The sequence below is a fragment of the Terrapene carolina genome, unplaced genomic scaffold (genome assembly GCF_002925995.2).
Source record: "Terrapene carolina triunguis isolate 2854851 unplaced genomic scaffold, T_m_triunguis-2.0 Scaffold21, whole genome shotgun sequence".
NCBI lineage: Eukaryota > Metazoa > Chordata > Testudines > Emydidae > Terrapene > Terrapene triunguis.
In genome coordinates, this window is record NW_020664372.1 from 20,365,415 (window position 1) to 20,383,254 (window position 17,840).

The 17,840-nt window shown below is 44.4% G+C and overlaps 1 protein-coding gene across 1 annotated transcript in view; it reads left to right on the top strand.

The window, feature by feature from the left end:
- Window positions 1-751: 751 nt before the first annotated feature.
- Window positions 752-17,840, top strand: part of CLDN10 (claudin 10) — a 98,648-nt gene continuing 81,559 nt past the window's right edge. Inside the window, exon 1 of the mRNA XM_024195736.2 lies at window positions 752-836. Coding sequence (XP_024051504.1) covers window positions 767-836 — 70 coding nt within the window. The 5' untranslated portion in view covers window positions 752-766. The remainder of the gene's footprint in view (window positions 837-17,840) is intronic.

A 17,840-nucleotide genomic window follows, 5' to 3' on the forward strand; every position in this document is an offset into this window, starting at 1 on the left:
CATTCTCAGAGTTTAATTGTTTAATTCTGTGTACAGATTTTTTATCTTCCAAAAGACAAAGGTGCAAACACAGTGCCTGCCCCAAAGACTTTACAGTCTTAAAGACAGCGCTACCAGTTCAACTATTGCTGACAAGTGAATTTATTTCAGACTCTTTTAAAATGTATTTTCCAAACAATATTTGATCCCTTTAAAAGTATTTTGCTACATCTGCTAATGGATGCTGAACAATTTGGACTCTGCACTTTTTTCTAGGGTTGTTAAGTTTCCAATTAACTAAAAATTAAGCATTAACTGGAATACCAGAAGTGAGAAAAAATATGAAAAAATTAAGTTCATTTTTAAAATTAAAATTAATTTATTGATTTATAACATCTATCACTAATTATCTAAAAGAAAAAAAAATCACACTTTTTGTTTCTTTCTAAATGTCTATGGTGCCTGGGTCTTTAAGTCAAGCAAGCATGAAAAATGTCTTGTCCCCATATTAACTTTCTGCAACACTTGTTCAAGTGTAATTTGCTTGTGTTGTACCTACTGCTTACCCAGATGACTGAAGTACTCTCCGCATACCACACAGTGACAGTGCTAATTGTCCAGCATACAGTGAAAGTCAAGAAGCATGTTAGGGATACAGATTTTAGCTTTTATATTTTGTTTTGGTGGAATAGGAGCTGTTATTGCTGCCACTGCATCAAATGAGTGGAAAGTAACTAGCAGAGCAACATCAGTTATCACTGCAACTTGGGTTTTCCAGGGTCTTTGGATGAACTGTGCAGGAAATGCACTGGGTGCTTTTCATTGCAGACCTCATTTTACCATCTTCAGACTAGAAGGTAAGTAAAGGTAATTTTACTAGAACTAAGACAGTGCATGAAGAACTACATCAGTACAGGGTGATTAAGTAACATTTACAAATAACTGAGAATTTCAAGATGTGAGCCTAAGAAGGAAGAGAATGATTTTGGTTTGTACAACAGAGTATAACTAGAAACAAGGGTATACATTTAATAAAAGGAAAATATAGAATGAATATTGGAAATTTCCTGACAGTAACATGCATTCATTTCCCGAGGAAAAAAGGTAATTCCACTATGTAAGACATTAAAAAAAAAAAAAAACACTCCATACAGGACAGAATACTGGCAAATATACTTTTGGTAACAAACTTCTGTTGGCAGAGGTGGACTAGACTACCTAATAGAAATTAGAGATGGAAGAGGTCTATGTGAAACTAAATATATTGCTGGCAGGAGGGGGTAAGTTATAATGACAGGATCTCTGACACTTATCAGAACTTCTTAAAATAATTAGGGACCTGGTCCAATGGAGCACTTGTGTATATTCTTCACTACAAGCACAAGTGTAATGGAACTACTGACATGCTTAGAGCTAAGCACCTATGTATGTGTTTCCAGGATTGGGGCATGATATTGTAGAAGGTGAATTAGAAAGAGAGAGAGGTATTTAACATCATCTATTGATTTGTAAAAAAGTAAATGTAGGCTGCTCAACTACCAGGGCCGGCTCTAGGTTTTTTGCCGCCCCAAGCAAAAACATTTTTGGCTGCCCCCCACCCCAGAGCTGGGTTCTCTCTTCCCCCCTCCCACCCGCACCTCCTGCCACCCCAGCCCTGGGCTCCCCCCTCCACCAGTGCTGACTCTGCCCGCTCCCCCCTCGCCTCCAGCCGGTCCGGCGCTGGCAGGGTCGGGGTAAGCAGTGGGGCTCCCGGGCCGCGCCTCAGCCCAGGGTCCCTCCATCCAGGGCTCCCGCCTCCAGGACCAGCCGGGACCCGGGAGGGCAGAGCCGGGGGACTGCCCCGGCAGAGGGCTGGGGAGCCGGGGCAGGGTAGCCCCAGAGGCAGCGGAGCCCTGGAGAGCGGGACGCAGGCCCCGCCCTCTATGGCCGCACTGCTGCTACTACTTCTGGCCGCCCTGCCACAGTCCCTGGGAGGCTTGGGCCGCTTCGCCCAGCCCCGGCTGCAGCGCTGGGGGGGGCGGCCGCCCTGCGGCAGCTGCAGGCGGCTCCGCGTGCCCCGTGGGGTGTCCCCCAGTCTGAGTGTCCCCCGCTTGAAGCCTGCCCGGCCCAGCCACAAGGTGTGGGCGCTGCTCCCCTGCGGTGCGAACCGCAGCGGCCCCAGGGTGCCCCCCACGCACGACGCGCTGCTGCTGCCAGGGCCGGCTCTAGGCTTTTGCCGCCGGAAGCACACAAAAAAAAAATAGCCAGAATGCTGCCCTTGAAAATGTGCTGCCCCAAGCACGTGCTTGGTTTGCTGGTGCCTAGAGCTGGCCCTGGCTGAAACTGGGCTCTCCAGGATGACTGGGGCAAATGAACAAGGTAGAGTAGGTCTACCATAATCCATTGTGTGGTTGGGGACGGTACTAAAAAAAGACCACCACTAGTAATTTCATGGAATCAGGGAAGAAATCCAGGGCAGAAGCAACCTTGCAAATTCCTCTTTGAGAGCTACAAGAAACACTAGTAGGTGGCATTCGTGGCCTGAGGGTCATACAGGCCAATTCCTGGTCCTATTGAAGTCAGAAATTTTGTTGTAGACCTCAGTGGAACCAAAATTTGGCCCATCATGAGTACCTATGACTTTATACATCTACTCTGCCTTCAGAGCATTTACCTGCTTTGAATAGTAGAAATCCATAAAGGTAAAGTTGATTGGTCAAAATGACTGATGATGAGGATGATGAAGATGAAATTATGGGCTTGAAGTTGCAGCCCTGGTGTAGGCAAAGCTCCCGGTAAGATCAATGGAACATTTATATCTCTTTGTACATATTTTATCAGACAGTCCTCAGAACTGCAAAAAAATCATGTACTAATTATCTGAATCAGTGAGAAACCTTTTACTCGTGTTACAATATAGCTAAAATTAATCAAAGACAGGAAAAAAAGCTATAGAAACTCAAGTGCACTATTTAAAAATCTGTTTTCTTTTTGAATAATTGTTTATGGATTGTAATGCTTATTTTTTCTTGAAGTTTTTTTTTAAAAAAGAACACTTTCCTTTCAGTACTTCAGTGACTATAAACTTTCATTATTATAATAATTGCTAGGAAGGTTATTTGCAATATAATCAATCACATTAGTGACAAAATTTTACTGCTTTGAACCATTTAATCATTGACTGACTACAACTGGCATAATAAATATGATATGAATAGGTATGAATTTTTTAAACAATGTATGTACAAATCCCAATAAACTTTTGCTTATTAGTAGTTTATAATAATACAGATATGTAATTAACAGCTTTGAGCAACATGTTCTTATTAAAATGAGATGGCAGCAATAATTTGAACTGACATTTAGGAAATCTAATTTTAATCAGCCAGGGCAAGCACCTCCAAGGTGTCGTATTACATGCAGAGAAAAATAGATATGCAAAAATAACGAAGCATTTTGTTTTATAAAATTACTTGACATCATGATACTCTGAAGAAAACAAGAAATCTGCTGGAAGAGCTTTGCACATAGTGCTATATTGTAAAATATGAATCCACCATTATTCCAAAAGGAACTAAAATTGCCAGTGTGTCTTCCAGAGCCCGGTGGTGCTGGCACAATTTTTACAGTGGGGGTGCTAAAGGTGGAAACCATGTATTTGGGTTATTATTACTACTTCAAGCCAGAGGGTGTGGCTATACTCCTAGTTCCAGCACCTATGCCAGAGCCTCTGTGTATCATCATTATTAACATAGTGAGTGTGGGCAGGGACAGAGAAATAGCTTTACTATTGCTCACTTATTTTATAGCATTTATTTGCAGTTTGTTATAGAATAAAATACTAAACCGGCTATGCAAGCTCTTTGGTTCTTTAGTAATCTTTAGACAGTTGGGTTGGGGACCAGGAAGAAACAATGAGTTCTAGTCTTAGCTCTTCCGCTTACTGGTATTAATAAACTTCTTGGCCGTATCATTGAGCAAGGTGTCTTCTTGCTCTTAGAAGACAGGCAAGTATCTTTCCCCCATTTTACAGATGGTATAGCTGAGAAGTTCCAGAACTGGAAATTGAATTCTATCTGTAGCATAGCAGACCCAGTTCTCATTCACTGTTATACTGTCTTTCAGAATGGAATTGCCAAACTTATTTGTTTGGCAGAGATGTCTGTAACCATTATACTACCATCATCTCTGCAGCCAGGAATAGAACCCAGGAATCCTGACTCCCAGTGTTCCACTAGGGTCACCAAATGAAATTAATAGGTAACAGATTTAAAACAAACAAAAGGAAGTATTTTTTTGCACAATACACAGTCAACCTGTGGAACTCCTTGCCAGAGGATGTTGTGAAGGCCAAGACTATAACAGGGTTCAAAAAAGAACTAGATAAATTCATGGAGGATAGGTCCATCAATGGCTATTAGCCAGGATAAGGAGGGATGGTGCCAGAAGCTGGGAATGGGGGACAGGGGATGCATCACTTGATGACTGTATGCTCTGTTCATTCCCTCCGGGCACTGGCACTGGCTACTTTCAGAAGACAGGATACTGGGCTAGATGGGCCTTTTGTCTGACCCAGTATGGCTGTTCTTATGTACTGGCTAGCAAATAGTTGTTTAAATCACTGGTATAGTGTGTCACATCTTCTTGTGGCTGGTTTACCTAGAGGATAATAGCCTACTACTACTACCAGGTACTCCATTAACTCAGTGGTAGAAGTCTGTGTAACTCATGTAAAGGTTCTGGGTTCATAACTTGAACTCATTTTGGTTTAAATATTAGTTATTCAAAAACATATGTTTACAAAACATTAAGATTCCAAAGTCAAGCACTCAAAACCTTAATTCAGCCCCATTATGTGTATGGGTTTGTCTAATTACACAATCACATGCTTTCTGGTCTACTGGACTCCTACTTCTGTCAGTGCACAAGATGGACAGTGAATGAGGCAGAGGGTTGCAAGAAGGACAGGGATGTTCTCTTGTGGCTAAGGCACTGGAATAGAACACAAGAGAGCTGGGTACTGTTCCTGGCTCTATCACATTTTTGCAGTGTATATGAGGTTGAGCAACACTCTATCACAGTCAAACATTAGAAAGTCTGGAACTTAACAGTGAAGGCCCTGATCCAGCAGAGCACTTAAGTACTGAAATAATTTCATGCAATTCTCACTCTACCCAACTTACACTGCTTGCCTAAATGTATGTTTGCCCCTTAGCATATGCAATGGTCAAAATAACAAATCATTATGAGAGTACTAAGTACCATTTCCAATAATCTTCTAGTAACAAGTTAATTTTACTTCTGTGCCTATATTTTAAGTGTATAGAATTTTTGTAAAGAAAGCGTAATATTGGTCTAAGGTATTAGCCGGATACCACTGAAACACCCTTGCAGCTTTAATTTGTTTATAACAAAGGTTTTGTTGTGTTTTTTGTGGGGGGAGGAGGTTGGTTCTCTTTTAATAGAAGGCTAAGCTCAACATTCTGTATTATTGATTCTTCTGCCGTGTTAAAGTCTCCTGATAAATCATTGCTTTTGTTCATCAGGGTGTACTATTTTATACCATAAAGTAGATCTATTATTTATATTATGTAGCAACATTTTCCATGAAGACCCATAAGGTCTTCTCTTGGAGTTTTAACTTCTAGCTCCTAATTTTTGAAAAGGTGAATCATGAAGATTTAGCTAGTTCAAACCAATGGATTTCAACAGCTAAATCCACCCACACCTTATAGTTAAGTGCAGTTATTCTTCTCATCTGGAAGGCCTACTATGAGGTTTTCCCCACATGCTTCCAATTTTTTTAAATATTCCATGTTGTTCTACAGAAATCAGTGACACCAACATGCATAACTGTTGATATTTTCATATTCAAAGGAAATCAACTAAAATGTGGTATCTTATTTAACATGAGGCTATTCTTCTACAGCTGACAATCAGATACAAGACATGTCTAAGATTTATATTCGGTTACACAGTGCATTTGTTCAAAGTGATGAATACTGATTCATATTTCCAAAGGAAATGTGAACTTAGGAATTCTGTATTTCCTTTCCCAGATGGAGATGTTCCAAAATGCTCTCCTATTTGTAGACTGCTTTTCCTTTCTCCAAAAGTGACATTATAATAAGACAGAATGAAAAATACTTCAACTAGCATCAATACCCTGTATACAGCAGAAATAGGAGAACAAGCCACACACCAAAAATAATGAAAAGTGACTCACTGACCCCATTTTAACATGTTATTTAATTGACCTACCAGCCAGATTCATCCTTCACAGGGACATAAGCACCTTCTCAGCTAAAAGGCTGGCCAAAAAAACAAGCAAAACAAAGAGCTGTTTGGAGCCCAGCCTCCAGGGCAAGCCTTGCAATGCACAGGTCAGCTCTATTTTAAATTCCAGAAGTGGCATAAGGTGGGGGAAGAAACAGTATAATTAATTAAAAGAACAACACACACTACTACCACCACCACCACGCTCTTATATAGTGCTTTTCATCCAGAGATCTCAAAGTACATTACAAAGGAAGTAACACCATTATTGACAGCAGGTTCAGAGGGAGACACAATTTATGGTCTGATTTTACCTCCTTCCAGCACCTTTGGGCTCCACAAAACATAAGGCCAGCCCTGCTCTGTTGCTATGAAATAGCCTCTCAGATCCTGGTTACATAATATTTTCTCTAATGCCTCAGTTGCTTGCATTTAATCTACCCCAAAATTAATGATTTTACAGTTAAGCATCCTCCTTTGTAATTTGACAACAATTAAAGGACTGTGTTCTGGATCTGTTAGCCATGCAACAGCAGTGTAACACACCTCCTCTGTAACAAAGTCTCTGCATACTCACGGCCACAAGGATATAGATACTCATGTACATGAAGGGGGTCTAACTGAAGGGTAAAAAGTAGTGGTATTCCAAACTCTGCCTACAAAATAAACTTCATCTATTCAAGAAGCCAAAATGAGACACCACTCCCACTAGATGGTGCAGATGTTCAAAATATGATTCTGTGCACTCCACTGGGTAGGCCTGGGCAAAAAAAGATTCAGCAAAAAGTAAATTCACACACCCCCTTCCCCCCCCCCCCCCCCCCCAAAAAACCCCTGCATTTTTCTGTGAACAGTTTCAGCTGGAAAAAAACATTCAAAAAAGTTGAAAGTTTGTTTTAGCCATTTCAAAAGGAAATGTTTTGACTTCATTTTTGAAATGGCATTTGTTTTCAAAAGATAGCTAAGAAGTGAAAGCCGCTTGAAAACAACCTGAAACAAAGCACCAAAAGAGTTGTTTTGGGTCAAACAAAATGTTTCATTTGACCCAAAATGAATTTTTTTTCATTTCAGCAAGAAAAAACAAAAAAATTCCATTTGGGTTTGGACAGAATAATTAATTATTTGTGTAGCTCTACTACTAGGCTCCCTGGGCATGACCATTCCCCTCAGTGTGGCTTAGAGGGCCGCAGACTCCAGCAACTACACATGGCTGCCCTGTTGTCCTTCCATTGACTGCCTTCTTTCCTATCTGTGCAGCAGCAGCTTCAAAGGGCATGAAGAGGCAGCTAACGCTGTCTGGAACACCGCTAACTCCCAATCAGCCACTCAGATATCTAGGTGGGCTGCAGGACAGCAGACTGGAAAGAGTAGATGCTCCCTTGTAGAGTCCTGTGTGGGACTATTTTTTTATCCCGCTCCGCAATACCCACTCCCATCTGCTCCTGCATCGTTTCTTGCATTTTTATCCCACTCCCACCTGCAAAACCTTAGATCCCACAAATCCCGCAAGAGAGACAAATTTCCCCATGCTACTAAAAACTAAAACCAAAAAAACAGGTTGGTTAATATATTATAAACGGAATTCAGAATCAACTTTTACCAATAAAAGAATAAAACAAATCTTGCTTAAACCATGTAAAAAAATACTTCAACTCCTGTTATAATAGACATGTAATCTTTCTATCCCTCACTATAATTTAAGTATTAAAAACGTTATTATAAAAAAAAAAGAAAAACTTGCTGTACATTGCTGAAAGTCTATTTATGACAAACTGATGAGAGATGTTGTGGTTTCCCACAAAATTACCACTTTTTTTTGCACACCCAATCCCACCCAAAGAGGCGATGCCGGGGGCGGGGGCACGGGAAGGGTTGGCCAGAAGCTTGCTCAGGGCACTTAACCCAGCAGCCAGCCCCGGATGGGGAGAGGAAGGGGCGGGGCCAGAGCATCTCCTCTTCCTAGGGTGACCAGATGTCCTGATTTTATATGGACAGTCCTGATTTTCGGTCTTTTTCTTGTATAGGCTCCTACTACCCCCCACCCCGTCCCAATTTTTCACATTTGCTGTCTGGTCACCCTACCTCTTCCAGCCAAACTGCCCGGTGCAGCGCAGTGGCTGCCCTGGGCTCAGCTTCTAAGGGATAGTGGCCGAGCAAACCGGAGCCCTCCCCGGCATGCTCAGAGTTGGCTCCCATCCCCAGAAGCTGAGCCTGGGCAAGGCAGGGAGCGGCAACAGCAACAGCCCTCTCCCTGCCCAGGCTCAGCTTCTGGGGACAGGAGCATGCCAGGGAGGGCAGGGGGCTCCGGCTTGCTCGGCTACTGTCACCAGAAGCTGGGCCTGTGGGGGCGGGCGGCCTGCGGCTGCCACAGTCAGGCACCCTCCAGGTAGCTCCTGTGCTGCACCGGGCAGCATCCAGGAGTGGCTCCGGAGCCTGGCTGCCAGAAGAGCAGCCGAACAGCTCGGGGAGCCAGGCCGGCGCAGCAGGAGGACAGAGCCCCCCGCCCAGGTAATGTGGAATGGGGAGGAGGGGACAGGGAGAGTGCGGGGGCCCTGGGCTGGGGGCGGGGCAGGGAGGAGTCATGTGGGAGGTCACGCAGGAGGGGTCACGTGTCCCCCCCTTAGCTGGTGCCCCCCTTTGTATCCCTCCCACTAATTGCCTCTGCCCACCCGTAACAAAGTATATTTTATCCATTCCCACTATTATGGCAGCGGATCCTGCAGGACCCACAGGATTCTAGTCCCGCTGCAGGGCTCTACTCCCCTGCTCAGCTCTCTCCCTAGAGAATGACCTCTTATCCCCGCAATTGACTGACGGCTCATAAAATACTTCAAAAGCAGGGTGGGCAAACTACGGCCTGGGGCCGCATCCGGCCCTTCAAATATTTTAATCTGGCCCTCAAGCTACCGCTGGGGAGCAGGGTCCAGGGCTTTCCCTACTCCAGCACGCTGGCTGGGGAGCGGGGTCATGGGCTTGCCCCACTCCACTGCCCCCACCCCAAGTGTTGCCTCCACAGCTGCTATTGACCGAGAACCACGGCCAATGGGCACTGCAGGGGTGGCACCTGTGGACAGGGCTGCGCATAGAAGCCAGAGAGGGGACATGCCTTTGCTTCCGCAAGCTGCTTGAGGTAAGTACCATCAGGGCCGGCTCTAGGCACCAGCCAAACAAGCTGGTGCTTGGGGCGGCACATTTTTAGGGGCGGCATGGCCGGCGCCAGAATGCCGCCCCTAAAAATGTGCCGCGGGCCGCCCTAGCTCACCTCCGCTGCTGCTGCCTGGGAGGGAGGGGGAGATCCCGAGCGGCTTGAGAGCGCCGCGGCCGCTCAGAGTCTCTCCCTCCCTCCCAGGCTCTCAAACCTGGGAGGGCGGGGGAGATCCCGAGCGGCCGTTTCGCGTGCCGCTGCTCCCCCTCCCTCTCAGACTTGAGAGCCTGGGGGAAGGGGCGGGGTGGGGGCGGGGGGGGGGCGGCCAAAATTGTTTTTGCCTTGGGCGGCAAAAATTCTAGAGCCGGCCCTGAGTACCATCCAGAGCCTGCACCCCTGACCCCCTCCAGCGCCCCAACCCCCTGCCCCAGCCCTGATCCCCCTCCCACTCTCCAAACCTCTTGGTCCCAGCCCAGAGCACCCTCTATACCCCCAACCCCTCATCCCCAGCCCCACCCAGAGCCTGCACCCCAACCTCCTGCTCCAGCCCGGAGCCTCCTCCCACACCCTGAACTCCTCATTTCTGGCCCCAGCCCAGAGCCTGCACCCCCAGCCAGAGCCCTCACCCCCTCCCGCACTCCAACCCCCAATTTCATGAGCATTCATGGCCGCCATACAATTTCCATACCCAGATGTGGTTCAAAAAGTTTGCCCACCCCTGTTCTAAAGAGCAATTTTTTGCTTTAGGAATGCATCATATGGCAGGTATTTTCCAAAAAAACTTCCAGAGATCTTCACTCTCCTCCCCCACTTCAGTCAGTGCAAGCTGAACTCTGTGTGCTATCATATCAGTACAGTCACTATAGTTTACAGGAACAAAGTATAAACATTTCCAGCAAATGTACTTAATACAAATTTGTTTGCCAAGTGACTCTGCATCCTTCTTTGGTTATGGTTTGGAGAGGTGTTTTTGTTTAAATGAGAAACCAAGTGGAAAGGTTTCCTAGTCCCTCACCCTTCCTGTCTGCAAGTACATGATTCCTTGGTACACAATCATTATAGGATATGGGAGAAAATCGTGTAAGCCTGTTGGTAAAATGCTGGCAGCATATCACTTGCTTATCATCCACATTCTTGTCTATCATGTAGGTTAAAATAAGAAAATGTTCAACTATCGCTTTTAGGATCACGGATTAATATATCCCCTGCAGGATCACTGTGGGGACCCTTCCCCCTCCTGAATGATCTTAAGAACCACAGTGGGGAGCAGGAGCAGGATGTAGGTCAGTGGCCTGGGCCAGCAGATGAGATTGACACCCATTCTAAGACCTTAAGGAGCTAGTATCGGTGATTTGCCTTAATGGAAGCAGAGCCAGAAAGAAGGTAGGATCAACTCCCCCCCCCCTCCCCTATTTACCTGGAATTTAATAGGTCATGGTCTGGTGGAATATATGGCAACAGGTAGTTCCAATGTGGAGCCACTTGGGCAAGAAATCATGAGACTCAGCTAGCAGATAATGTACACAGCAGCAGCTACCTGAGAGCAAATTTGGCAGCCTTACAGCAGTGTGAAATTAAGAGACGGGGGAAATCAAAAGGCTGAGTCACATGGAGCCTGAGAAAAAAAGTCTAGCAACTTCGGGGGGGGGGGGGGGGGAGAAGAGGGGAGGAGAGGAGCCCACAAGGAGGGGGCGGGGGGGGGGGTGGGGGAAGAACTGGGACTCAGTGATTAGAAAAGCTGTGCAAGCAGAGCAGTGGTAACTAGCATGGAGTCGGGGCAGAGGCAGCACTGGGAGGCAGGCAGGGTCCAGAGGAGTGTTACCTCAGTAATGTATCCAGCCCGTGGTGCTATGTTCACAAATGTTTGTATTGGTAAAATGAAGTAGAGGAGATCTGGGAAGCAACTCATGTTTCAGTGATATGTATTAGTGTTATGGTGCACTCTAACCTCTAGGGTGCCCCTAATACCCGTTACAGGGAACTTTGCCTCTTATGCCCTCTGTCGGAGAATAACAGAGTTCTCACTTTTTGTTTGGGTACAGCAAGTCAGATACTTTATTTTCTTTAACAATTGCTTAGAGGGAGAGAGCTAAACAGGTCTCTCTACAGGTAAACAATTACAGCAAACCTTTATACCTTTCATTACAGACAATAATAAGCAACAGCTGCATTTTGTTTATACATAGGCCATCTTGATATCTTATTTTTCTCACTTGTTTTGACTCTAGTCTACATACAATATTTTCTACACATTATCTACACAAGGTCGCAACAACTTTTTACACAGTTCTTTCCCACTCGCCTCACACAATCCTCGCTTCTACAAATCTCGCGTTATTAGGGTTACAGTTAGCCTGACTCTTGCTAACGAACTGTCATGCATTGCATCCCCTTCCTGTCAGTTCTTTCTCTGCTTCCACACCTCTTTTGACCACTTCTTCAGCCCTGGAGTCACCTGTCTCTCTCCAAGTCTTCCAGCCAGGTCACCTTTTAAGTGCCTTAAAGTGCCAGCCAGCCTGCAACAGCCATTTCAAATTGTGACTATTGTCTCAATGCTACTCCCACTGAAATCCTTTTTTTTTTTTTTTTTTGCCACTAGGCTCAGTCCTGTTCCTGTTGAAATCAAAGTTCTGTCTACAATCTTGGCAAAGGCTAAGTATTAAAACAGCAAAAATTAGACCATTTAAAAGAATTTTGGGCATTTTTGTTAATGAAAAATGGAAAAGTCTAAAATAACCTAGAGAACATGGTATTTTCAATACTTCATCTTTATTTTTTAAACTTTATGTCCTCAGGGAGTTTGAAACAAAAATCTGTAGGAACAAAAACTGTAGCCCATACTTACACAATGGGGGGCTATCTGCAAATCAGTGACTCTGAAATGGGATTTGGGGTCATAACGAATCATCAGCTGACCAGGAGTTTCCAGTACTATGATCACATAGACTAATCTGACCTTTGGACATGTAAACTGCAGAATCTCGAGTTGGAGTATGGACATTAGATTACCTCTGTATTTGGCACTGGAACAATCACTGCTGAAACACCATGTTTTGGTGTCCACAATCCAAGAAGGATGTTTATAAACTGGAGAGGGTTCAGAGAAGAGCCAGGAGAATGTGCAATATCAAAAAACATGCCTTATTGTGATGGAGTGAGCTCCTTGAGTTTATTTTGCTTAACAAAGAGAATGTTAAGGGGTGACTTGATCAGTCTATAAGTACATATGTGGGGAGCACAAATTTGATAACAGAGGTCTCTTCAACTTAGCAGAGAAAGGTATAACATGATCCAATGGCTGCAAGTTGATGGTAAGCAAATTCAAACTGGAAATAATGTGCACATTTTTAACAGTTAACCATTGGAACAATTTACCAGGGGTTGGGAAAATTTTTAAATCAAAATTGGATGTTTTTCTAAAAGACATACTCTCATTAAAACAGGAATTAATTCAGGGAAGTTCTATGGCCTATGTTATACAGGAGATCAGACAAGATTATCACAATGGTCCCTTCTGGCTTTATAATCTATGAATTTACAACAACAGAACTCCATGTATGATGAACTTTCCGTGAAGATGAAAAGTCTGTTTCTAACCAAGAATAGTTGTTGCTGTGCGTGAGTCATAGAGAGTTACTTCCTGAGACAGAGACTTTATTGGCAAACTTCACTTCTCTCCACAAAGGAAAAACAATAGTATTGTTCACCAAAAGAAAACAAAATATGCTCCTTTAGGTCTTAAGTGTTTTGGCTCTTGTTTGCTTTTATTCAAAAATTACCAATTAGCCAATTTTCTATATAGCTTTATATTTCTTTCATTTTCTTTGTTCTATGAAGCTGTGCACTAGTCATTGTTAAGCAACTGTGTAATTTTACTATCCATGCCAAAAACCTCACAAGCTACCTCCCAACGTTTAACCTCCTTTTTCTAAGTAAGCTAGTCAAGAAGCCAGCAAAACCACCTTTCAGCACCGTCTGTCAGCATCATGGATTCTTTGAGGCAGGCTTCAGGCCAGGGCATGGTACAAAGACAGCACTTGTTGCTCTGGTGGGTGATCTCCTCCTGTCCATAGACAAGGGAAGTACATCCATGTTCATCCTGCTGGACCTCTCTGTGCCATTTGATAATGCAATGCTGATCACTATATTCTCCTGACCCATCCCCAAGAAGCTGCAGGAGCAAACAGAGGTACCCTGAAATGGTATTCTAGTTCAAACCAAGAAGGTCATTATGGGCAACTGTTCCTCCACTTCCAAAGCACTCACCCTCAGCATCCCATAAGACACTGTCCTCTCCCTCACATAATCAGCATCTATATGAAGTCATTGGGAGAGCTGGTGAGACAGCGTGAGCAGAAGTGCCAGCGGACATCTTCTTTATATCTAGGCTCAGAAGGATTAGATTGGTATCGGTAAACGTCGATTCCACCATTCACACACAAACCAATGAAAAAAATATTTCCATTGATAACAATGGAGATATCCTATCTCCTAGAACTGGAAGGGACCTTGAAAGGTCATTGAGTCCAGCCCCCTGCCTTCACTAGCAGGACCAAATACTGATTTTGCCCCAGATCCCTCAGTGGCCCCCTCAAGGATTGAACTCAGAACCCTGGGTTTAGCAGGCCAATGCTCAAACCACTGAGCTATCCCTCCCCCCTTCTATTGAGATCTGTAGATAAGCAAAGTAAGAAAAAAATCTGCTTGAGAATTTTAGAGTGATTTAAGGCTAAAATTTTGACATATGATGTTGACAATTTGTTGTAGCTGTTATAAAGCTTTAAGTTTTTGAATCTCAGCATCTGTTCTCATTAAATAATTATTGTCTCATACCCTCCCCATTGTCTGACCCTCCATAATTTCCCACAACTGTAAAATTTGTATAAATATATAAAAATTGAAAAAAAATGCTTAAAAACAAATATCAATATTATCTGTCAAAAATATAAATAGGCTTGGCAGAATTAGATTTGTATCAACCATAAACAGCACCATCTTCCTGCTCTCTCAGGGTTTAAATAAAGTCAGCTCCTGGATGATGAGCAGCTGGTTAAACCTGAAGTCAGACATAATTAAAGTGATTCTGGTAAGAAGATGGAAGCACTTTGACAAGCTCTCCTCCCCTCTAGCACCTATGACTGGCTAGAAGGTTGCATTCCTTCCTATCGGACACTGCTCTGGACACACATTCACAGAACCCTACCCTACATGGTTGATTAATGCAGTTCATATTCAGGAATGAAGAGACACCAATGAAGCACCAAGTGGGACAAAGCACAGCGGCCTTTCTGCTTAGCAACATAGATCTCTTAGTACATCACCACAGGGCTCTCCTCTCTGCACTGAATAGAACTTGACCAGTCCCATGCTCAATAGTCAAAGCCTTCAAAGTGATTGGCCCTGGTAACCCAAGAGATTGCCTCTCTGTCCATGGCAATGACTTCCCACAACAGCTGTGTTCCACTGCAACAAACTGACCAACCAAGAAGGGAAGGCCCATGTGTGCAGGAAACAGACCTTTGATGGAAACTGAACATAGACTAGAGAATTCACTCCTGTAAGAGGCCACTGCCTGCTCCCAGAACTGAATGTGTAACTCATTTCTCTTACACAGGTTTTCTGCAGTACATTCACTACATACACAAACAAAAGCTCTATAAACGGATCACGTTTCTCGTACAGGTGAGGAAGGAAGGAAATTGTTATTTTTATTTCTATTCTTGAAAGATATTCCGATAATATGGGGATGGGACACACCACCATACAGCCACTGGATCCTCCTTACACTACCACGCATTCCAACAGCACACACGGAGCAGGAAGAAGTAGTAGAAGGACAAAGTTGTTATAATGCTGAAAGGTAGCCCTGTAGAGGCTCCAGCCTCCTCTCTTCTCTGCCAGTGCCTGCCTGCCTATTGAGCCCCAGCCTGGAGTTTGAAGTACTGTTACTGGGAGTGAGCCTGAAATCCTACTATCCCTTAAGCACCATCATCCATGAGATACCCACTCCACAAGACCTCCTCCATCACCAAGGGCGATCATCTGCAGTCTGGAAAGCTCCACCCATTCTACAAAAACCAAAGGGAGCCTGCTCTCTACTTGACCAATTCTCCCTCAGCCAGAGGCCACAGGGAAACCCGTCTGACACCACTGCTGCCAGCCCCACCGTTCCAGTGCGGAGCTGACAAGTAGGGGAGATCCATGGCAAGGTCTCTGTGAGGTAGTGAGTAGGAGGAAGATTGAGTGATGAAGAGAGGCTGGGGATGAAAGAATGTATGGATTGGGGTGGGGAGTGTCACAGAATGTCACATGCTGACACCGAACGTTTTTGAAGGAGTCCATTGTTTAGATTTTGGCAGCATTTCACTGGTTAGCATCAAATAAATTATTCATAGTAGCTATGATAATGATAACAAGATAAACAGAATTTTTTGGTCAAGGCTGCAGCTAAATGATCAGCAAGCCTCATTTAAAATCCCTCAGTGTAACTGAGGCATAATTAAATTTCTAATCTTACTGTGAGTGAGCAATTTAGTAGTACGTGATGAGTAAGTTACATTGTGGAAAGAAAAAGGGATCTCTGGGTGTGATTAACAATAATTTTTGAATTCCTGGTTCCAAGAACCCAATGGCAAAACTCTAGAGATTCAGAGCCTGATCAGTCACTGAATTACTCCAGTCTTATGCCAGGGAAACTCCACTGATTTTGATAGAGTCAAACCAGCCTACATTGGAAATAATGCACTGGAAAATCAGGCCGTCATAGGTGTGAGAAGTAGGAGTGCTGCAGCACCCCCACATTTTATGTGGGGTCCCGACTGCCGGCTGCACACATGGGGTCCCAGCTGCCAGCCCCACTCCTGGCCACGTACATGGGGTCCCGTGCCGGCCCCACACACGGGGTCACGGCTGCTGGCCCTGCTTCTGGCCCCACACACCCCACTGACCCCACACCTACCCCCAGCCTCAGCCCCATTATCCCTTCCCGTGTCCCCCCACCCCCCTCCTGGAGACATGGCCCTGCTCCTGGCCTCAGCTGCTGGGGAACGGGATGGGGGGACGACAAGGTAAAACGTTTGGGGATAGTTTTGCTGGCTTTCAGCACCGCCACTATAAAAAGCGTTCCAGCCTCAGACTACAGAACTACTTAACTGCTCTTTGAAACAGTAGTGTTGCCAAATATTTTAGAAGAGGGGTTTGGGATCTGTTTATAGAAGAATAAACATTCTTAACAAGGTGATCTAATCATACTCTTTCACTTAGGACAGACTGTCAGCAACTAGTCCCTGCTTGATTGCTTTATTCCAGTTACCAAATGTACTTCCCAAAATAATCTACATTTCTAAATTAAAAATAACCTCAAACTACCTCTACCATTTTCCTAGCTTTGAAGTACAGAAAAAGAATACTAATTGCCATCTGATAATATGACACATTATTTACTACTTCTTTCTGATTATCCCAGTCACACCCTATGTAAGTGATGAGTGTGTGTGGGGTGGGGTGAGGGGAGTATTCTTTTAACATTACTTAAATCTACCCAATGTGACTATTATATTTCCCCGCATTTTGTGATAACTAGTGAACGGTCAAAGGGGGAGGTTCAAAGAGGGGAGTAGTAGAAGGGAATGTTGCCAAAGGGTGGAATGATCTGACCAAACTACCAAGCTGCAGTTCATAAGAGAAATACAGGAAACTTTTCTAGAGTTGAGCAAGTTATAAATGGTACTAGAAAACTTCATCCGTTAGTTATTTACTTCTCATAGCCAATAATCTACGGCCAATATTTTCAAGGCTGGGTGCTCACAGTCGGGCATCTAAATCCATATTTAGGCACCAGAACAAGTGGCCTGGTTTCTGGGGTGCTGAGCATTCATAGCTAACACTGTTGTTTGTGGGAGAGAGCAGCACCTCTGAAATCAGGCCACTTTATACTGATGCTTAAATATGAATTCGGGGACCTGAATCACATTTAGACTGGGGCTATTTTAAGGCCCTTTTATGCTTCCAGAGCTGTGTAAATATACTTTATGCCCACATGAAGGCCCTTTGACACTGCCAGAGTGGTGTAAAGTGGCTTTAGCATAAATAAGAATCAAGTCCTTATTACATAATTCCAGGCACCCAAGTTTTAAACTTTGGCCTAGGGTCTTGCTGTCTTGGCTGAATTGTGGCTTCTCTTGCATTGGCGTATCCCAGGGGGTGCAGCAAGCTTCGCCCATCCAATGAATCCACACAGGCCCAGGCAGAATGCAGATACCAATTCACCCTAGGCAGTGGAAGAGGCTGGTTAGCACACCCAGTGCTGGCAAAGAGCCATGTGGAGAGGGAGTGGAATCAGTGCCACCCTACACACCTTTTAGCGTATTTCTTATTGGAATAAAATTCAACAACAGGGATTAGGAAAGGGTTCACATTGAACTTTTCACCAGTACAGCATACCCCTGGTGCTCCCAGAGGT